Source organism: Sminthopsis crassicaudata, chromosome 5 (assembly GCF_048593235.1).
Source record: "Sminthopsis crassicaudata isolate SCR6 chromosome 5, ASM4859323v1, whole genome shotgun sequence".
In the NCBI taxonomy this organism is placed as follows: domain Eukaryota; kingdom Metazoa; phylum Chordata; class Mammalia; order Dasyuromorphia; family Dasyuridae; genus Sminthopsis; species Sminthopsis crassicaudata.
In genome coordinates, this window is record NC_133621.1 from 8,795,966 (window position 1) to 8,819,777 (window position 23,812).

The following is a 23,812-nucleotide window of genomic DNA, read 5'->3' on the forward strand; positions in this document are numbered from 1 at the left end:
TGAAATGTCACGTTGTATACAGACTTGTTCTCGGTTGCCAGTGTTTTTCCCTGCAAAAGTACTGGGAAAATCATTGAACCCTGTTGTCCTCAGTTTCCTCATCTGTAAAATGAGCTAGAGTAGAAAATGGCCAACCACTCCAGCGTCTTTGCCAAGAAGACTCCAAATGGAAAAACTAAACAATAACAAAATTCATACATATTTTCCACTAAGTGCAAACTTTTAAATATTTCTGTCCCTTGAATCTAGGATGGTGGTAGTTATAGAATGCATGTAGAAATATTTTATGATTAGTTGGTTGATTCTTTATCCCCTTTGGCTGTTGTGTGAATTGCTAGGCCAATCTCTTTTAAGTAGCCCTAGACCTAGATCCGAAGGCTCTGTAGTATTCTAGGTCTCAAGACAAAAAAAAAAAATCATAGTTTTATCCAGAAAATAGGAACTTCTGCACAACCTCACTGTCTGTAGGGAATCTCCCTCTCATCTGGGCTCTGCACAAGATGCCCTCCATATTAGGGCCATCTTCCTTTGCTTTTCTTTTGTATTCCTTGCTTGATAATGATACTTTTTTTCTTTCATTATCTTGCTGCTAATTTCTATCCACAACTCTTTTTCTGTTTTCACTTAAGCATGGGAGACATGAACATTGCTGTATATATGACTTTACAAAGGAACTTGGTTTTATAGAGTTGACTAGTTAGTGGAATGATGGGAAGGAAAAATCTTCTTATAAATATGTCAATAATTCTGAGATTGGAGCAAGGTCTCTTAGGCATAGATTTCTGATCCAGAGCCTGTTGAGCTGTCTTTCCCAGTTGTCACCTTATCTCATAATTCTTGCAATAATTTGAGAACTCATTTAGTTATTTTTCCCCTTTACAGAGATTTCCATGTGTGTATTTCTAGAGGACGATTCAGGGTCATGAAGAGGAAAAGAGAATAAGGGAATTGGGTATATTCTAAAGCCAGGATTTTAATGAGCATGAGCTTAACTCCAGGGATGTTATTTAAACATTTTATTCATAGATAGCTTAAATTGAGGATTATTTTAAAGTCTTTCTTTGTTCCATTGTTGGTGCCGTATTTTCATGGCTTCTAAAAACCCATGTAAGTGAATGTTTTAGAAGAATACTTTTGACATAGATATCACATCCTCTCCAGTGGCAGATATGACATAGGAAAGTGAATCCCGTGACATGTTGCTGAGCTGTATTTGTGGCTCTCCAGGTTCAGAGAGAACCTTATCTGGTCTATTTATGATAATATGGGAAGAAGGGATGATAAAGTGTGCCAGTTGCACTTAGGGAGAATGAATCATATCAGATCCTGAACATGGCCCCAGGAGCCCCTGCATTCAAACGTCCAAAGTAAGTTTTTTTCTCTTGTAAGGAAAATTTTCATTTCTATGCTATCCATCTCATTTCCTTCAAGAGAGAGGGAGATACGCAGAGAGGATATTCATTAGACTTTTAACTATATTCCTGGCACTATGTTAAGTTAACATTGAGGTTGTAGATACAAGTAAGGTGGTCCCTACTCCCAAGAAGCTTACATTCTAATGGGGAATGATAGCACATAAAGAGAGCTGCAATGTCTGTGAATGTTTGTGATAGGGAATGGGGTGGGCTCCCCAGTTCTCAAAGGGATGGGAAGCAGAGAAGTCTCTAAATTAAGTAAGATGAAATGAAAATTCAGCAACCCATAAACCACTGAGTCTGGTTACCAGGACCTCTGCATCATATTTATACATCCATCTCTCTCTCTCTTTTTTATTTCCAGGGCCAGCATCCTGAAAAAAGGAGCCCATTGTTCTTTACTCCCCAAATCTATGAGTATCCTCTTAACAAATATTCTTGTTGTGACTCTCTGACCCCTTCCTACTCTGTCCTGCAGGCCTCACTTTGCAATGAATGAAATCTAAACATGAAAAAAGCAAACATTCCCATGGTTCTTAGAAAATTACCTCTCACCCTAATGCTATCCCAAGAAAATGTTATTATACGACTCAATGGCTTTCATTCATTCATTTCCTTCTTTTGTATTATACAGAGTGGTAAAGAACTAGATTCGAGTTGAGAGACTCCAACATGTGGCTCAGTCTCTCTTGATCTCAGTTTCCCAGTTATAAAATAGAAACAGTAATACTTGTACTAGCTATTGAACAGAGATCTTGTGAGGGAAGAGCTTTTGAAAAATGAACAAAAAATGTTTATTATCTAGATAGCTCTTGATTGTATATGCAAAGATATTGCTGATTTTCTCCTCCCTGCGTAGATTACCTAATACTTGATGGGCAGACATAAGCTCTCTCTGAGTGGCTGCAGAAATATTATTATATCTGAAGCCTTCATCTTCAGAGGGCAGCTTTGGGACGGAGGGCTCTATGTAACTTCTCAGAGGTCCAAATGGAATTTCCTGTTTGGCTGGAGGGTATAGAACTTCCCAATTCACCTAATAATTACTTTTTAGCATCATTTTTGTTTGTCAAGTCTAGAACTATCCTCTTGCTCACTCTATGCTAGAATTTCTGGATTGTAGAATCAGAACTGGAAATTTCAGGCCTACTAGTCTGATGTTTTCTCCTGCCTCCAGTTTAGTAGAACTTTTTTGACTGGATCACCACATTATCCGCTGTTTCCATTCTGTAACTATTTTCCAGTAAGTTCCTTGAGAATGAAGAAGATTTGGGTTTTTTTTTGTAGCCTTGATGCCTACTTAGAGTCACAGCATTTAAGGGAAACTTGCTCCCTTCCACTTCAATTATAATGATGTGAAATTAAGAACAATGGGGACACGGGGCAGGAAGAGTTGATTGGGCTGCTGAAAATCATACCTAGTGGAAGTCTTAAGGCAATCTTCCCTGTGTAGTTAGGTTGGCAAACATTTAGAAAATAATTTCACGTTCAGGGGCTTCATGTTGGCCTGTATGTATGTGCTCATGCATGTGCACATTATGCATGTGTTTAATAAAGTTCAAGTTTAATTTGAGGTTTTCAGAGGAGCACTGTTAGATGATCACTTCTGTGATTGCAGGGCCCAGACTTTCCAAAGTAAAGTTCCTGATCATTGATGGATTCTTTCCTAAGACCCCCGATTCCCATTCACCATCCCAACTTTGGCAAACCACTTCTCAGTAGGGTGGACAGTCTCCAGAATACAATAAAACATTTCTTTGTTATAGAATTACCTTGTTCCACACTGGGAAGCGAATGTAAATTGTTAGCACTACTGTCTATCTACCCAGGTTACTTATACCTTCGGAAGCTAATAATTAATGTGCAACAAGAAAATGGGATTTACACACATATATTGTGTCTGGGTTATATTGTAACACATGTAAAATGTATGGGATTGCCTGTCATCGGGGGGAGGGAGTGGAGGGAGGGAGGGGATAATTTGGAAAAATGAATAAAAAAAAAAAGAATTACCTTGTTCCAGCTTAGTATTCTAACTGTATGACATAATCATCCATACATTCTGCATTCAACCAAATTTGTCCATTCACGAGCTTTTATCTGTACCTGCCATAGGCTTGTAACATCCTAGAATGCTCTTCCTCCATACCGCCACATCTTGCCGAATACGTCTAGGTCTAACATAATGTATAGGTAGGTAATCCCTCAGTGAGCTGCATTGGTTTCCCACTTCTGATTACAGTTAAAGTTCTTTATAACTAGATCCTTCCTACCATTCTAGTCTTCTTTTACTTTATTCCCTTCCCAGCTACACTGCACACCTTGCAGTTCCTTGAATACAGCCCTCCATCTCCTATATGTTTCCTTGCATTGGCTGTCTCTTAAACCTGGAATCCTCTGCCCTCTCAACTCAGCCACTTAGCTCAGTCTCACCTCCTAAAGGAAGCTAACACAAATATCCCAGACACAAATGTGTCCACCAGCCATTACCTTTCATCTCTTCCGTTTGTAGGGCATAAACTACATTAGGATTAGAGGACATCCCATTTATCTTGCATGGCATCCTGATCCCGATTTACAGGTTAGGCCCTTCCCTATTTGGACCTTCAGTGCTTGTCCTGATCCCTGATGCAGAAATGTCCGGGGAGCTCTTAGTAGATGAACTTGAAGCAATTTTGGTTAGGCAGTCTCCAGTTTAGGAGGAATTGATGAGTCAAATCTGCAGTCTTCTCAGTACTCTCGTTCTTCACCACATTTCTCAGCCATTTGGTGATTATTTTACACATTTCTGCAAGCCCGAGTTCTGCTCAGAGTGTTGGTGGTACACATCTGTTGTACTTTGTATTTTATGAATAGCTTAATTGGACTTTTCTTCCTGAGACTTTGATGACTTGAGATAAAGACCGGCATGATGCAGGGAGCCACTCCAAAAAGATACTCCCCCTCTTTCCTTCCTTCCATTTCATTTAGATGTCTCTACTCTTAACATTTTTTTACATTTTCTCTTTCTTAAAAGTAGCCTGAAACCATGTGTAGATCTCTTTTAGAAGAACCAACAGATTGGCTTTTATAAAAGCTATGATAGGATAAGTGAAAAGAACCCCCAAGGGTGTCAGATATGAAACACTTCATTAGATTCTCTAATTTTGGCCCCAAGGAAGAGATAAAGAAGCATGTGTCTCAGTACCTAGGCAAAGATGGACTGAACTCAACATCCAAATGGCAGACTTGGCTCCTGTGTTGATCTGTAACGTACTGGAGAGCAGCAATGGTTTTATTCTTGGTATTAGTATCCACAAGGTCTAGTGCAATGTCATGTGCACATAGTAGGACTCAAAATGAAATGGCTGTCCTTTTTTTTTTTTTTTTTTTGGAAAGAAAGCAAAGTGCCAATGTCTGTTACATTCTGTACTTGTGATCCACTCCTGCCTAACTACTGAGAGAGTTGCTTCCTTAGCCCTTTCCTGGGGACAAAATTATGTCTTTTAGTGAACACTTCCATGTTTGGCTTCTTTTGGGGGGGGTTCTTTTAATTTACACTGTTACAGTCTTTGTAGAAACCTCTATCCTGCTTCTCCTTACTCCTTTAAATAACTTTGAAAGAGATTTATCCATTTTTGCCCCAGGTTATATTTTTTAGGAAAGAAAAAAGATAAAAATTTCAAAAGTGAATTGGGGGGGGGGGAAAGGGAGAGTTTGAAAGAGAATAAAAGGTAGCATATGTCTGAATAGAACTTATAAAACTAAAGTTATTGACATAATTGAGTTTATTTTTCTTTAAGTTGAAGCAAATTTAAGTTTCACTAAAGCTTAGAATTTTATGTCTGGGTATTCTTATTTTCTTGGTTTGCAGAGACGTATAAGATCATAATTTGTTTGGTGTTTGTTGAGATCCAGATTGAATCAAAGTTTCCCGAAGGACAACTTAACTTTGTGGTCCCGCCATTGGCAGATACCATCTGCAAATTCTGTTATTAGAATATTCAGTTATTATATTACATAAAATGATGATGTTATTTTTGACGATTTTCTTCTAGTGGTGCACACCAGGTGTTAAAAGGTAAAGTGGGCTCCAGGTGGAAACTTCACTGCCTTTTCTGCTTTGCAAGGAATATCGTTCATAAGTTGCTCTGCCTAAAAATGCCTCGGTATATCCCGTATTTGTCGCAATTTCATGTTTCACGCTGAAAGTTTTCCTTTCCATCTTTCTGTGTTTCTAAGGGACTTTGAAGAGAAGTATCAGCTGTGTTAATTTGTAGAGGCCTCCTCCCCTCCATAGGCACCGTGGAATGATGGGGACAGTCTCCCGGTGGCCTGAGCTCTAGCATTGTTAATGAAAGTTAAGTTACAAATTGGCCCATTCGAAAAAATGTAAGTGTAGAGCAAAGTGACCATTTGGCTTCTCTGTTCCTGTGGAGTAGAAATTGCTTTAAAACTTCGCCACTCTCTTCCAGATGCTTTCCCAGTCCATTGAGCAGCTGAAACAGCCAGGAAGTCAGTTGGAAGAATCGGAAGAGGAGCTTCACGGAGACCAGCCCATGCAAGAAGACCGGGCTCCGTCCAGCACCAACAGCATCCGCAGCGACAGCAGCTTGGGTCCCGACGACAGCCAACGGGGCCCCACCTTGGGGGCCGTGAAAATAAAAGAGGAACCGCTGGACAGTGATGATGATACTCAGCCCCAGGAAATGGAATCTGGGGAGCAGGCTGCTTTGGTGCAACAGGTAATAGGCAAGGATTTGGCGCCAGGATTTGTAATTAAGGTTATTATCTGAACACCAAGCTCCACCCAGCATTAGGTCACGGAAAGAGAAGATCAATTCCTAGCCTTGCGTCGATCTGGGAGTTTGGTTTGAGAATTTTAAGCATCCCACCGAGGCAGGCATTTCTCTATGTACATTGTCAATGTAGAGAGGGTTCTTTGAGCATCGACTAATGGAAAGAGACCCGTTTCACTAAGATTCCATCCCATCTGTCCGGGGGCTGATGCTAGACAATCTGGTGGTCCCGGACTCTGTCCCATCTGTTAACTTCTCATGGAAGGACATCCTCTGTTGGGTGTATCCCCCATGTTGAGATCAGCCACTTCAGGAGTCAGCTCCGGGCATGATCAATGAAGCATTCTCTTCCTCTCTCCTTTTTTTTTGGTTTTGTCCTCACACAGTGACCTTGACCTTGACTCTTCTGTATATAATGTATCATACTGCAGTCTCAGACACTGTTAAGGATAGTTTTTGTTTCCTCCCCCACCCCCCTTCTGTAGAAAGGTTCTGGTGTAAACGCCATCGACCTTGGATTTCTGTGCATTGGTAGTAATCGAACACATTAGAGTTACAGATGGTTGTAAAGAAGCAGATTGGAGTCCTAGCTTTATTTTTTTATATTGTAGCTTGTCTGATTTTTGCATCACATAGTGGACTTTCTCCTGGGTTTTCTGATGACATTGTCTAGAGAGACACATTCCCGTGAAGCAGACACAAATCCGGATAAAGAACGATAGCTAGGGCGCCACTGCTTCAACCGGATCCCATGGCAGAACCCTAAGTGCAGTGATAGACAATCCCATGGGACCACCAAAGTGGGAACGGTGTTCTTAAAAGAGAAGAGGTCAGATATATAGGCAATGGTTCTAGGATCCTCAAGATGGCAGTCCCATGGGAAAAAAAAAATGGCGTTCCACAATTTAAGCAGATAGAGGCAAAACGGCAAAAGAGCATTCCAAAATTCGGAAGGTCGGGCTTAAGGAGAAACACAACAAACCAACTCACCATTTGTATATAGAGCACCTTCATGGAAATTTTGTCCTCTGAAGCTATATAAGATCCCAACAACTCGGAATGCATTGGAAGACGCTGTCTACTTAAGTCAATTCTTTGTCAGGTTTCTGCTGTTCTACGAAAAAAAAAAAATGATTCTATGAGACTGGATAGGAAATGCCTTATGGAAACAGGAAGTCCAAATGATTCATGTACTAAGGAATGTAGGGGGAAAATAGTAGGGAGGATAGTATTCAAGTCTGTTTTTAAAAGGTGATCTATGAATTGATTTATTGTCTAAGAAAAGCAGGGAAATTGTTAAGGAAGTTTGCCAATGAAATATTTCCTTCATATTCCTTTTTGATATGTTTGCCTTATTTCATAGTTTACTCTGGTTAAGCTAGTTAAAGGTTCATTGTATTAAGCCCCCTCTAATATGGATAATTCAAAACTGACCACATATCTGTGTGGTTTTTTATAATTCCAATATTTATATTTTTAAACCCAAGGCATTTTAAAGTGCAGGATCCTGTTTCAAAAGAGTCAGGTTGCCCAACATTGACTTGTTCCCATGGATGTCACAAGCATGTAGTATTTACATTTTGCTGTGATATTAAAAAAAAAAAAAGACTTTAAAATAGGATAGTGTCAAAGGATGTACTTTTTTTTCCTTTCTTTTTAAAATATCACTATCCAAATTAAAATAACCTAAGGGAAATCATAGAACCTTAGAACATAGATGAGTTTTTTAACGTAATGAAAAGCCCTGAAGATTTGATATTACCTCAAAATGGTATTCAATTCAATAAGAATTTTCTTTCCTTCAGGTTATTTTTGAAATCAATCAATTGGTTAAGTTAAAATGGCATACTTGTCTTCTCTGGATAGAAAAACACAATGGTGCCATGAAATATGGCAAATTTAAAAAAAAGTTTCTTTTTGCATCTTATGAAGTTATTTTCTCAAATACTTTTATCCTGTTTCCTGGGGGAAGGTATGAATGGGAAGATGATAGTGTCTTTTAAGATATATCTTCCTGGAACCTACCATCCAAGAGACCTGTAATAGGATTTCCCAAGTTGTAGAACATGGACAAAGAATAGCAACAACCACAATATTCAAGCTGGGTTTTATAGTGTCATTTGAAGAGCAACATCAGTTTGATTAGCAGATATTAGCTATGGTGAAATGGTGATTCGGTCAATTTCATCGAGAAAATACCTGGAACTAGCGAAAAGGAAAGCTGGGCTTGAATCCTTTTAGTTCTAATTGAGAAATGTCTCTTACATTTAAAATCAACTGTATTTATTATAATTTACACCCACGTGGGTGAGATCATGTTTTGTGTTGTAAATATATTCTGTTTGTATGTGCACCATTTGCCTTCTGGTATCAGTCTCTTTCTCAAATAAAGTTTTGTTTTTTATTTTAAAAAGATTCCTTTTCAGACATCTGCGTTTGTGAAAACTCAAATCTATTTAGACTGTTTCCTCACCAAATACTTCTAGCACCTCTCAAGAACTTGTCTTGCTTTACTGAAACGAGCAATGACAACTTTCAACAGTGATTTTTTTTCATTATTTTAAACGAAATAAATATTAAATTTCAAAAGTTTAGTCTGTATATATCAGTCATTATGTAATTAGAAACAAGTCAATACTGTGCATTCTTTTCCCAAGAATTCTGGATTTAAAGTCTGGGGGCCTGTAACTGTCATTAGTTTTGTAATCTGGGGCAATTAGGCTATAAACACTTATAAAATGTTTATTTATTTTTCGACACTGTGCTGGGAATACAACTCAAGGCAAAAACAGTCAAATAATCTCTCTGACCTTAGAGATGGTGAACTAAATAGCCTCTAAGGTCACATCCAGTTTTAAAGCTATGCTTCCTTGATCTATTCAATCCAATTTAGTAAACATTATGAAATGCTTACTGTATGCCGGACACGGTGATAGATCAAGAAATTTTTAAAAAATGAGTTCCTGTCCTGATGGAACTTATTAATAATAATTTATTATTATATTTAAATATTCTGTTATACATTATATATTTATTTAATAAATAATATTATATTTATATATAAATAATTCTATATATTTATATATAAATATAAAATAATATAAACATTGATATTATATAATTATATTTATTTATAATAGTTAATAATAATTCATAATGCTATATTATTATTAATATTTTACAAGGAACATGGTAGAAGAATTGTAATGAAGTTGACAGAAAAAAAAAAAAACAGCCTATTCTCAAATTTGTTTCAATTTCTAAAAGCCAAGTTGTTTTCTCAAAATGTCTAACCCAGTGCCTTACATCTAGTCCTCAGTAAGCAAGTCAGTGGGTGAATAATGATGTTGTAAGTTGATATTGGTGGTTACTTCCAAAGTGGCGAATCTCATCCACAATTTATGGTGATTCCCTAAATCAAAGGTCAAAAGTCAAATTCCCTCTCCCCAAGGGGCTATTTCATCTGAATTTGACATTGCTGTGAAATTAGTCACATTGTGGAATAAGCTGCAAATCAAGGTGACATTCATTCTCCTTCACATACAGTAAGAACATCATAGGGACAGAAGGCCATCAACACGTATGTTAATGGGTTTCATACATCCATTCACGTATTCATTCAACAAAGAGCTGTTAAGCATCTGCTGTACATGAGACATTGTGTACCAGGGATATAACAATGTGAAAATGAAAGTCCCTGCCCTAGGAGAGCATGGATACTGGTTTTGGGTGTGCGTGCTCTGCATCTCATACACAGACACATGGGATCCTTGCACTTAAAATGGTTAAAATGAAATTTAGAAATAGGAGGATCCTTAGGGATCATCTACTCTAGTCCTTTCATTTGGAGTGATGAAGAAATGTTCCTGAGGTCCCAGAGGAAGTGGACAGCAGAGCTAGTTTTGAATCTAGGACCTCTGACTAAAAAGCCAGGGCTGTATCATATGGAGTATGATGTTTAATTTATTGCTTCAGGAGACTCACTAGGACTTCTCTCTTAGCGATAGTCCAGGAATTTCCTGTGATAACAAAATTACAGATTTCTAAAATCTTTAGTGTAACTCATGCATTATTCATTATCTCTTCTCTAGTTATTTATTGAACTTCAGTTACTTGGAGATCTATAAATTAGGATCCTCTAAACCAAGGTAGTATGTACAAAGAACCCTCCAATCCCTCCTCGGGAGGTTGCCTTAATTGACTGGTGTGCGCTCTCTCTCTGTCTCTCTGTCTCTGTCTCTGTCTCTGTCTCTCTCTTTCTTACTTTCTCACTCTCATTTTCTTTCTGTCTCTTTGCTCTATTTCTCTCTTTTACATATATAGAGAGATTTCTTTCATACACACATACATATACACACTGTTTATCATTTGAGATGATTGATTTCAGATAATTGAAATTAAAATTCTTCCATTTTCAGTTTTTAAGATATTTTGAGGGTGATGATGAGAAAAGGGTTTCCTTCATATTTGTTCTTTTCCCCTGGTACTTTAAAAAGTTCTGTTCCACACTTATCAATGCAAAGAGTCCTTTGAATGGTGATGAATCCATTTAGAGTGAGAGTTTATGTGGTTTAAAAAAAACTAAACTAAAACTGTCCCCAAAGTGATGTGACTCAGGGTGATTTTTTAGGCTCTATGGTTTGAGGGGGTGGGTAGTGATTCATTGAGTTTGCCAGTGGGTAAAGACAGTAGCTCCACCAGCTGGTATTGAAAGGTATCTGAAGTTCATGGGAATCCATATATCTACAGGCAGAAGGAGCCCATAGCCTCCCTCACCCCCAACTGCCACCAAGGAGAGGGCTCAGACTTCCCCCTTTAAAATACTGGCTTCCAAGGCTATCTTTTATGTACAAGTGGTCAGAATAAAAGGGATACAGTCATTCATGCTCCATTCAGTCATCAAAGTGACTTTTGTCCAGTGTAAGTCTGATCAGGTAATTCCCCTACTCAGTCAACTCCAGTGGCCTCCAGGAGCAAAACCAAGATGTTCTCTTTGGCCTCCCAAGTCCTTCATAGCCCAGCCTCCACCTGCCTCTCCAGTCTGACACTTTCCTTTCACCGTGAAGATTCCATCCAGTAACACTGGCATCTTAGCTCTTCTCTCAACCGAACACTGCCCATCTTGGGTCTGAGTGGATCTTTTTTCCTGCCTGTCCCCCTGCCTGGGGAGCTCTTCCTTCTCTGATCTTTCTACTGACCTCTCTGGCATTCTTTAAAGTCCAACTACAAGACCATATGTTACTACAAGCTTTCCTTAACTCCTCTTAATTCTAGTGCTTTCTCTCTCTCTTATTTTTTAATCTAATTATTATTTTTATTGCTTGCTTTGTAGACATTTGCAAGTTACCTCTGTCATTTTATTGTAATTTCTTTGAGGGTCAAGACTGCCTTTTTTGTATCCCCGGTCCTTTGTATCTGTCACATACTAGGTGCCTAAAAAAGGTTTTTTGTTTGTTTGGTTAATAGGAGTGAGAATTTGGGTGGGATCTGGTCTTTCCCAATACCACTTAGGAATGATCTTCCTCTTTCCCGGCTCTCTAATTTATCATATTTGACATAAACATGTGCATGTATCATTATGTTTTCAACAATAGCAACAAAATCCTACATACCTGGGCAGAAGTATATATTTGTATTCTTCAGTGACTTTTCAGTCTTGTCTGACTCTGTGAGCCTATTTGGAGTTTTTTTGGCAAAGATACTGGAGTGATTTGCCATTTCCTTCTTCAGCCCATTTTACAGAAGAGGAAACTGAGGGTTAAATGAATTACCCAGAGTCACACAGCTAGTCTCAAGCTGGATTGGAACTCGAGAAGATGAGTCTTCCCAATTCCAGGCCTGACATGTTATTCACTGCCTAGCTGCCCTAAATATTTGTGTATGTGTGTATGTCACTTACAATCTACATCTACATCTACATCTACATCTACACATATATACATCTACACATATATATGTGTATATATATATATATATATATATATATATATATATATATATATATATATATATATATATATATATATATATATATATATATATATATATATACACACACACACACACACACACACACACACACACACACACACACATCCACACAAACATCCACATAGGTATGTGTATACCCACCTATAAATGTATAAATGAATAAAACCATTCCTTCCATTGTATTCAAATTTTCCAAATTAACATGGAAATCTGAAGGCCATTCTCAAATTGCTTTTTCATATGTTTCCCAGATAGCACTGTTGGACTTTCATCATTTGTTTTGGTAAGATTTCAAGTGCCAAGCTTTTTCTCTTTCCTTCTCTTTCTTACCTCCTCCTCAATACAACAAGCAATCTGATATAGATTATGTGTGTACAATCCTTTTAAACATATTTTTATGTTTGTCCTGTTGTGAAAGAAAAATGAGAACTAAAGTTAAAAATCATGATGGGAAAAAAGCAAGAATAGTCTGCTTCTATTCACATTCAGAGTCCATAGTTTTCTCTCTCAAGAGGATGTGATTGGCATCTTCCAGCCCAAATCGATTGGAATTGGCTTGGATCAGTGTATTGCTGAGAAGAGCTGAATGTTGCGTAGTTGATCATTACACCATCTTCTTGTTACTATGGACAATGTTCTGTTGGTATTGCTCACTTCTCTTAGCATCAGTAAATCTCTCCAGGTTTTTCTGAAGTCAGCCTGCTCATTATTTCTTACGGAACAATAATATCCCATAACATTCATATACCATTACTTATCCAGCCATTCTCCCACTGATGGACGTCCATTCAGTTTCCAGTTTCTTGCCACTACAAAAAGAGCTGCCGCAAACATTTTTGCACATGGGGTTTTTTCCCCTCTTTCATGATCTCTTTGGGGCACAGACCCAGTAGTGACACTGCTGGATCACAGGGGATGAAGTTTGCTAGCCCTTCGGGTTTCCAGTATTTCTTCCAGTGAGAATCTCTCCAGTTATTTGAAGAGTCTTTCTCTGGATTTCTCCCGTTCTCTGCACCATGTTAACCTAACCAGGCTAGCATTCCTTCATAAATCTATTTAAAGATGTATAGCCTTTCCTTGTTGCTTATCCCATCTATCTCAAATACTTATTGACTTTCCAAGCCCTTTGTTCTCAGCCTGTACTTGGATAGTGGCTCATAACAATGTAGCTATTGTCTTCAACAGAACACATCCAACCTTTCTTTGCCTTCCCATTCCGTGAGACCCTCAATTCCTTCCAAAAAGCTCTCCACAGGGGGTCTTTCTAACTCATTGGAGACTTTCTTTAATTTCTGTCGGTATCAAGAGGATGCTGGTAGAACGTTCTGGTCAGCCACTTCTCCTGTCTCCCTCTCAGCATGTGATCAATCAGTCTCTCCATTGTCTACCATCTATTTTCCCGTGCCTCTTGCAAAGTTTTCCCTATTTCTCCAGTTCATATGAAAATTATCAATCACGTAACTAACTAGCTTGTGTCTATACTCTTAATCTTGCTTGTTGTCTTTGTAGGTATCATTCTTATATGTAGAATACCCCCACTCTTCCCTTTTCCATATTGGAATCTACTTCATCCTTTGCACTTTGATCTTCTTTTCTTCCTCCACAAGCCTCCATTAATCTTTTTTTTTTTTTTTTAAAGTTAGAACCTTCCTTTTTATTTGGATTTTCCTCAATTGTTTCATAGGCATTAGTTGAGTAATAATACTATATGCTCTTAGAAAGTTGGGTCCTTTAGCCAATATTGATGTAAAATCAGAAGAAAACAGAAGAATACAAAAAATCCAAGTTGTCTGTACTTTGGCCTTCAGGGAACTTTTCAATCACTCGATCAGCAGCCATTTATTAATCACCTACTATGTACTCAGCCCTACACTAGGAGCTGGAAGTACAAGTGCAACAACAAGGACAATAAAACATCCTTGCCTTCAAGAAGTTCGAGTATATCTCTTACCCAAGGCTCACATCAATCCCAGGCAAAACCAAGGTGCTGCTCTCCCGCTAAGTAGTGTCACAGCTATAGAAAATGGAGACTTTGGGGGAGACAGCCAACTGTTCTAGGAGCTGAAGATCCCTTTTCATGTAATTCTTCTTCATTCTCTGGAGAGAGTTAAGGATCCTGTTTATTCTTCAAGCATCAGATATGATCAAATTTATTTGTAATTTTGTCATTGCAATTGTCTTTAGGCAATTTTTTTCATTATAATTTCACTTTGGGCAGCTAGGTGGAGCCATAGTGCATCAAGACCCTGCTTTTAAGTCAGGAAACCTCATCTTTCTGAGTTCAAATGTGACTTCAGATACTTACGAACTTTATAATCCTAACCAAGTCACACAATTTGCCTCAGTTTCCTCATCTGTAAAATAGGCTAGAAAAGGAAATAGCAACTTCTCTACTATCTTTGCAAAAACAAAACAAAAAAGCAAAAGACCCAAACCCAAAATGGGGTCACAGATTTAGCCACAACGGAAAGGATTGAACTTCACAAATTTTATCTCATTTCATCTGAGCTCTCATCCTCATTCTGATGCCTCCTGAGGTTACCTGTTTTGGACTTCCTTCCAAGTACAGCTCCAATTTGCGGGGCCAGCAAAGTCTGGACTTTGCCATTGCCCTGAGATCACTTTGTTCCTCTTGAAATGGGTTTGTGCGACATTAGAGCTCTTTTATATTGACTTATCTGCGCTGATGTTTTATATCTTCCAATGGGATATAAGCCACTCGAAGGCAGGAGCTGTTTCATCCCTAGAACCTGCATGTAGTAGGAAACACATGTGTGTGCAGTTGAATTGAATCCAAACTCATTGAGCTAACTTGCAATAACTTAGGTTTTAATGACATCATCAGAACCAATATTAAAACCCCTTTGCAATTATTTCACTGCCAATGATTTTCCATCTTATTTAATTGAAAAAACCAAATCTATTCACGGTAAGTTCCTTCATATTCTCCCTTCCCTCATAAAGTCTTCTACCTACAAAGAGAAAGGAGACTGTTTTCCTTGTTCTGTCTAGGCTACCCACTTGAAGTCTTCATTTCAGCCTCCTGTGAGCCTATTCCATTGTCGATCCCCTTTCCCTCTCTTATCTTCTTTCCTCCCTCTCTAGTGATTACTTCTCATCTACCTACAGATTTCCAAAGACTTCCCAAACTTTACTTACCATCTCTGGAAGCTTGTGCCCTGGCAATCCCTCCCTTTCTCTGCCAGATGCTAGCGCAGCATCTCTCATGATTTACCAGCTACTTGCATCTCAGTCTTTTATGATCTAGATTCTGACCCCACCTCTCTGGATTTTCCTTTCTCTAAAAATGATCAATGATCTCTTAAGCACTTACACCAAAAACCTTTTCTCCTTGTCCATACTGCTCTGTACCCTTTGATACTCTTGAGCCCCCCCTTCCTCCTGGGTACTTTTGACTTCAGTGATGCCGTTCTCTGTGGGATTTCTTCAGCGTGACCACTTCTTTTCAGTCTCTTCTACCGAGTCTTCATCAGTCTCTCCTCTCTAATATATAGATGATTCTGCTATATGGTTCCAGGCTCTCTTTTTCTCTCCTCTTCCTTTTGGGGATCTTATCTACTTCAACCGATTCAAAGATCGACTTTCCTGGCTGACTTGTAAATGTACCTATTGAGCCCAAATCTCTCCAGAACTAATTTCCTGCCTCACCTATCAGCTTTCTCTGGATATCTTACCTTGGGTGTCCCGTAGGCATCTTCAACTCTTGTCAAGCACAAACTCTTTCCCATTAATTTTCCTTTTTTTGTCAAGGACTCCCTCACATTTCCAGACACAAAGGTGTGGAACCTCAGGTGGTCCTTACTCTTCCCTCCACCTTTTGTCCCATTTCTAGCCAAGCTCAAAGTCATTCTGTTTCCATGATATCTCACATTGATCTCCTTTCTTCCCATCAATCCCCTCTCCCACTTCCACCCACCATTTAGGTGATGCTTACATGAGCTTCCTCAAGTGGCAAAACAGTCTCTGATTCATTGCAAAAAAAACAAAACAAAACAAAACAAAACAAAAAAAAACCCTATAAGGACAACTAAAAATCCAAATGGGACTTCCCTTTGCATTGCAGCCTGACGCCAATATATAAATACCAATTTCTCTCTACTAGCTACACTTCTGAAAGGACCTTTGAGATCAAGTTTAGCCCTTTCATGTTACAGACGAAGAAAGTGACACAAGGAAAATTAAAAACTTGACCGAGATCACACAAGAAGTGGCAGAACTGTGATTTAAATTCCGGTGTTTCAACCATAAATCCAATTCTATTTCACATAGGACTTAGCTTTGAGCATTTGAAGAACCATCAGAAAGGGTTTGATCATTTTACTTCGGATGAGTCAAATCAAAAGCCCCAAAAATTTCTGCATGAGAATTACACAAACACAAGCAATAACTGTGGCTCACGTTATGTGCACTTAGAGTCTGCAAAGTGTTTCAGAATCATTATCACCTTTTACATTTTGCCCAAGCCCTGAGAAATAGGCATTTGGGTCTTTTCCTTTTAGAAATAAGGAAGCAGAGGCTGACCTAGGCTTAGTGGCCTTTACACACACACACACACACACACACACACACACACACACACACACACAGAGACTCTTGATGTGGTGTCAGAGGCAGGATTTGCCCCAGGCCTTCTTGCCTCCAAGTCCTGACCTTTCTCCTCTGGGTCATGCTGGGATGACCAGTCTGAGAAGGAGCATTTTTCTGAGCCACGCAGACCTATTCTTGCTTAATCCGACCTCAAGAATGTGGTTGAAGGATGGATTCAGCCGGAGGTGGATTTTTTGTTGTAGGAATATTTCCTTCTTAAAGCTCCAAGGGAAGAAGTGGACAACAGGCCTCCTAATAGATGCTGGGACCGGATTCTCTGAACTGAGCAAGAGCAGAGCATTTTCTAGTGTTTCGAGAAGACACAAAAGGCAGATGAGAGGAGGTCATTTGCAGATTTGGGAATGGCTAAAATTGGTCAAACAAGCTAGAAAGCTTTTATGAAGCACTTACTTCAGGCCCAGCCCTGAACTAGTAGCTGTGATGATGAGATAGACATCTATACCCAGGAAGAATGACTTTATTAACAGCATCTTTGTGTGATGGATGCAGCTGTTGCTCTGCTTTTTTTCTACCTCCAAACTGCAGTGATTCTCATGGAGAAGACAGTTGCCTATAATAACTTCAGGTAGTCACATCTAGTCTCCCCATAATCCTTCACAGTAATATTAAGTTCTAGGAATACTTTAACAAAACAGGACCCAATTTCTGAAGCTCCCTCCATCATTTTGGAAACTCCAGTGGTTCCCTGTTACCGCCAGGATGAAGCATAATTTGAGTTTGTTCATAATTGGCTCCTTCCACACTTTCCAGTCTTTTCAACATCTCTGTCCCTCTATAGTTCTCTATAGTTTTCCTGCTGGTCATTGTAAATTACCCTTCATCTCCTGAACTCTGGGCATTGCCTCTTGCTGGCTCCTCATCTTGTCTCCTGGATTCCTTCAGGTCCCAGCCCAAATCCCATGTGTTACCCACATACAGTCCCAATCTGTAAGAAGGCTTTCATGGTTCCTTCTAATGGGAGTAACTCCCTCCTGAAAGATTAATTCTAATTGTGTGCATGAGAGAGAGAGAGAGAGAGAGAGAGAGAGAGAGAGAGAGAAAATTTGTGTATATTTATATTTATCTTTTTTGCAAACAATTTTTTTGCCAGCCTTCCCAATTAGGCTGTGAACTCTTGGAATACAGGGATTTTTTTGTTTGTTTGTTTGTTTGTTTTTGTTTATTTGTTTGTTTGTTATTTTTTTGCCTTTTTATCCCCAGCTTTTAGCACTTAGTAGGCACTTAAATGTTTGTTGACTGACTGATTCCTCAATTGTGGGGTTTCCCATGTTACTGTTTTTAGAAGGAGTGCTGTTAAGAGATCACACTATCATTGGATGTATGTATGTGCATGCATGCATATATGTGTGTGCGAATCATGGATAGTAACACATGACCAAAAAAAAAAAAAAAAAGAAAAAGCAAAAGGAAAAAAAGGCCTTTCACCATTGATTAAAATGAAGGTGAATTACTTATCTTTCCTGTTCGGTTATGAGACCATATCCTGGATCATATCACAATATGGTTCATAAGAGATCATCTACTGGTTCAATCATGAGAGATGATTTATTAGGTTGTTGGCTCTCAATGTGCTTGCTGTTGAGTGATTGCAACCTTTGGATTTCAATATAGTGCAAAACAATGTACTGAAAATCAGAAATCTAATGTGGGAATCAAAAAGTAACGTGCACAGTTTTTCTTAAGTCGTAAGAGATTATGTTAATGCTAGGTATTGTTTAAAAAACAATGTGTTAATATTAACATATTAACATATATTAATATATTATAATATATTATATCTTATAATTAATATTAACATATTAATTACTTATTAATATGTTAATATTAACATGTATTAATATATAAAATTATATTAAATAACAATATGTTAATGCTAGGTATTGTTTAAAAAATATTATCTTTAGTAGTAGAAGTAGTAGTGATAATATTATTGCTATTATCCCAAAAGAAGATAGGGATGTTCCATCTTGTGTGGGAATCAAATAATATAACATATTAAAAATGCTTTGCAAGTCTTAAGGTATAGAAATGCTAGCTCTTTATTATAATTACTAGTACTGCTGCTGCTGCTGCTGCTGCTGCTACTACTGCTATATTACCATGAAAGAAAAAAAAATGATAAATATCTCTTTGACTTGCCATGGAAAAGTTTGTTTTGTTTTGTTTTTTTTAAATCATTAAAGCCCCATCAATTGTCTGTAATATTGCAGCTGGAAAGTTAGCCTGTAATTTCATTATCTTCTGCCAAATTAATGAGCCTAACTCATTAGTAGAATGTCTGACCCCAAATCTAATGGGAGTGCAGAAGTCTAAGTATTTGAGTGTTGAGTTAGAGAACAAAGCTGGTCACATCTGAAGATTATAAACCACAAAAATGAATCCTGCCAAAAACTGATCAAGTGTATTGTTGGTTTTCTATTAGGGCAAAAACATGTCTCGATCAACCAAATTAAGGTTTTTCTCATTTGTAATAGTCCCATTTGTTCTTAAGTTAAAAGTACTCTGTGACTACATGCCAGTAGCCAGGGAAAATGGGTTTCTTGTCCTTGGGCATCTCTGAAGATTCTTAGGGATTTTTTTGTAATTACAGCACTAACCAGTACCAAGGAAACTTCCTGCAGACTAGTTGGCAGATTTTTAAACCTTTCTCTTCTCCAGCACACAAGCCTGGAGTCTTCCAGTATCAGAAAAGTTCCCAGAGTTTCTGGGTTATTTATAAACTTATCTTCTCCCTGATGCCCAAAGGGAAATGCCAAGCAAAGCTTTGGACAGCAGAAATGATACCAAAGCAATGGAAATTCTCCTCGGAATATTGCAGGTGTAGAATATGCTCTGTTCACTGGAATGGAAAGTTGTCTCATTTTAAAAAAAGAAGGAAGGAAGGAAGGTAAGAAGGAAAGAAGGGAGGGAGAGAGGAAGGATAAAAGGAAATAAGGAAGGAAGGAAGGAAGGAAGGAAGGAAGGAAGGAAGGAAGGAAGGAAGGAAGGAAGGAAGGAAGGAAAAAAGGAAAAAAGGAAGGAAGGAAAAAAGGAAGGAAGGAAGGAAGGAAGGAAGGAAGGAAGGAAGGAAATGGAATGGAAGGAAATGGAATGGAAGGAAATGGAAGAAGAAAAAGTTCAGCAAGTTTTCTTAAAGGGCCAAAGGTAAAAGTAAACTGTTGCTAGAGAAGATCACAGGATCAAGAATTTAGAGTCAGAAGGCGCCTAAGAGGTCAATGAATCCAGCTCCCATTATACAGATGAAGTAACTGAGGGACAGAAAAGTGAAGTGAAAAGTAATAAAAAAAGAAAGACCAAAACCAGAAGACAGGTTCTGTTCTTTCTTCCCTTTACTAAAATATCATTTACTTTCTGCTTTTCCTCTTCCCAAGTGGGAAGAGCAGGTAGAATGGAGCTCTGAGTGGGGCTTCCTGAGTCACTCAGATCTGCATTCTCTTTGGTGTGGAGTTTTGTTTTTCCTTAAAGCAATCAGAAAATTGGTTTCATTATAAATGTTAGCAAACCTGGGCAAGGGCTTCTTTAAAAATCTTCGTAAATGAGCATGGAGAGCAGGGAGGCTTTTTCAGGGAGATGAAGAAGGTAGCTGCTTTTTTAGTGGCAGCGTCCCAGGCCAGGGAGCATCTCTGATGGGCAAGTCTCACTTTTTTGTTTTTTTCTGCAGTGGTGAGCATCCATTAAAAAAATACTCTCCTTTTCCTTGCACTGATAGAGTATAAAAGCTTTACTGTTACAGTTTGTGTGTGGCCGGGCAATGGCATATGGAAAACATGTTTCCTGCTATTTAATTAAATTAGGCCCCTCACGTGCCAGCCCCAGGCATGTCATTCCAGGCCCTGTGAGGCTCTTTGTCTGTCAGGGAGATGGACAAGATGTTGGCTGGCTTGAGCCACCTCAGCAAACTCCAGCTCTGTTGAGGACAGCCGGGGCTGTTTGTTTAACCAAAACGTGGCATTCTTACCATTTGGCTTGGATTTCTCAGGGACAAAAGAAATGACATTTTGGCCTTGGTGAAAAAAAAAAAGGGGTGGTCAGTGCTCTGAAGGAAAAGGGGTGGTCAGTGCTCTGGAGACTTTCTGTGAATTCTTGGTAGGGGAAAGAGAACAGGGTTTACTCCTGTGAGTGAGGCTCCTGCCTTTAGTCTTGGAGGTTTAGGTAGGGAAGCTCAAATCCTCATGCTGAATGAGGCCTGGATCCATTGTCGTGGATCGATTGATTGATCTGTTGATTTGTTTGACTCATAGTTCCGTATCCAGACTGAGGATCGTTTCACTGATTCCCCTCTCCCTCAGCCTGGAAAGGCTTCCCTCCTTGCCTTTCCCTTTGACTTTGGTCTTCCATCAAACCCCAGCTAAAATCTCACCTTCTATTTGAAAAAAGCCTTTCTTCTTATCTTTTGGTGCTAGTGCCTTTGCTCTAAAACTATCCCCCGATTTTTCCTGTCTAAATCTTAAAAGCACATGTTCTCTCCCCCATATTAAATCATCTGCTCTTTGAGAGCAAGGACTGTGTTTTACCTTTCTTTGTACTCCTACTGCTTTGTATAGTACTTGGCATTTAGTAGGTATTTAATAAATGCTTGCTGATTATTTGTCCCACAAGGGCTTTCATAGATAGTTTCCCCTAGTTGTACATGGATATTAAATCATTTGCTCAGAGATACCATATTTGTAACAGAGGGAAGGTTTCAACCCAGTTCTTGAATCCGAAGGCAACATCCTAGTCAATTCAATCAATGTTATTTGTTTAATGCAAAAAATAAAACAAAAACAAAAAACAAAACAAAACAAAAACAAAAACAAAACAACAACAACAACAACAACAACAAACAAAAACAAAAAAACAAGCAAAACATTATCCAAATCACTGTATGGGATGCTGATGATTTGAAATAAAAACCAACCAAACCAAAACCAAAACCAAAAAACAAACAAACAAACAAACAAAAAAACAAAAAACAAGAACACAATGGATCAGTATTTTGGCCATTCTTTCGAGCAATCAGAGGTGAGAAGGGAGTGGGAATCTGCATGGGCAAAAGTATGAGAGGGGAGATGGGGAAGTGTTTGAGAGCCATTTGTGTAGAACTGGAATGGAAAATGCTGGAAGAGAAGTGAAAGGAAATGGTGAGAAGGGAGATACAAACCAGGCTCTGTCACAGGCCACAGGGATCAGGCTGTAGCTCCTATATCTTCCATATCACTTGTATGGAAAGTACCAATTCCAAAACTGAGCCAAATGTAGGAGTGACCTCCAGGCCCATCCAGCATCCTCAGAGAGGACCTTTCTATGAATTTCCAGGTTACATGACATGAGTACATAGGGATCAACGGAATTTACTCACATATACAGTGCTAAAGGTACTATGGATCCCAAGCCAGAACCTGGGCTTCAAGTCTCATTTAGAGGATTGTCACATGTTCATTTTTTTCTCAACATTATGCTCTAAGATGAATGATCCAGACTCTGTGAAGATCTCCAAGTGGGATTTCTCAATATACCAAGGAAGCTCATTCTACCAGTAGGCTGTCCTGAATGTTGGGAATCTCTGCCTGACCTCTGACCTCCATCAACTTCCAACTACCACTTTTGCATCTTGTATCCATTGTTCCCAGTTCTACTATCTTGGCCCAAACATAACAAGTCTGTTTTGAGGTGTTTTAAACCAAATGCTTGACTGTAGCTATCTTCCCTCAACACAAACACACACACACACACACACACACACACACACACACACACACACACACTCCTTGTCTTCTCTTCTCCAGGCTAAACTTGCCCAGTTCTGTCAACTGCTCTTCATTCATCTGGATTTGCCGTCCTTCCTTATTCTGGCTACTCTCCTCTCCATGTTCTTTGGGATATCTTATAATTTAAGATATTAGTAATTATCCCATGATACAAGATCATTGTACCCATGGCTCTGGTTCTCTGTTGATTTTCTGAACATCACTGGCAAGATTGTCTTTATTATTTCCTGATATTTTGTAGTGATACTAGAGGTACTTTGGTAATGATGCTGATTATTCACTTTTTTAACATAGAAGTAGATAAAAATATTAATACCATTGCATTTTTGAACTTTCTTTCTTTTCATGATGACTTGATAGAACATTATTCCAAGATCATTATTTATGGAATCATGCATTTAGATCCAGAAAAATTTGGGGACCAAGCCCCTAATTTTACAGATGAGTAAACAGAGGCTGCAAAAATCAGGTGATTTATTTAAAGCCACATAGATAGTAAGTTGTAAAGCCTTGATTCAAATCCATGTTCTCCTGCTCTAAATCTTGAACTTTTAAAGAAATAGCTTCCATTTGAAGTCTAAGGAAAATCTGTGTGAAAAATGAACGTTATCTAGATGAAAAAGTAAAGAAAAGAAAAAAAAAGAAGTATTTACTTTCTGAGACAATGAAGGCAATAAGGAAAAATGATAATTAGAAACAGAGTAAAATGAAAACTCAATATATAAAATATTGGAAGTTTTAATTTTTTCTTCTGGCCATGTCCAGGTATAATAAAAACAAAATGGTGACGTATCTAAATATCTCACATGATTCCCACAATTAATCACAGCTTATTAGTTTTGAATTGAAAACAGGAATGGATTTTGCAGGACAGCACGGGAAGAACCTCCTGAAGTACAATAACAAAAAAAGAAGAAGCATGTCTCAGATTAATTTGAGCAGAGAACATTCTGTAAGAAGCCATCAATAGTGGTCCGTGGAGCCTAAGATTTTGAATTCTCCTGGAACAAACATGGGTCAGAAACATTTGGAAAAAATCTTGAGGAAATCAAGGCTTTTTTTCCCATGAGAATTATTGTAATTGGTAGCTTTGACAAAAGCATAAGTCCCATAATATGGTCAAGAGACATTTTTCAGACAATGGTATTGTCTCTCTATTGTATGGAACACTAGACTTCTATGGGATGTCATTTGGGAAACACTAACATGGAAACTTGAAAACGGTGTCCAAATTTATCTTTTCTGAGTA

The 23,812-nt window shown here is 38.4% G+C and overlaps 1 protein-coding gene across 1 annotated transcript in view; it reads left to right on the plus strand.

Annotated features, from left to right (window-relative positions):
• Positions 1–23,812, plus strand: part of HDAC9 (histone deacetylase 9) — a 697,702-nt gene that overhangs the window by 343,348 nt on the left and 330,542 nt on the right. Inside the window, 1 exon segment of the mRNA XM_074268892.1 lies at positions 5,870–6,139. Within this exon segment, the coding sequence (XP_074124993.1) occupies positions 5,870–6,139 (270 nt within the window).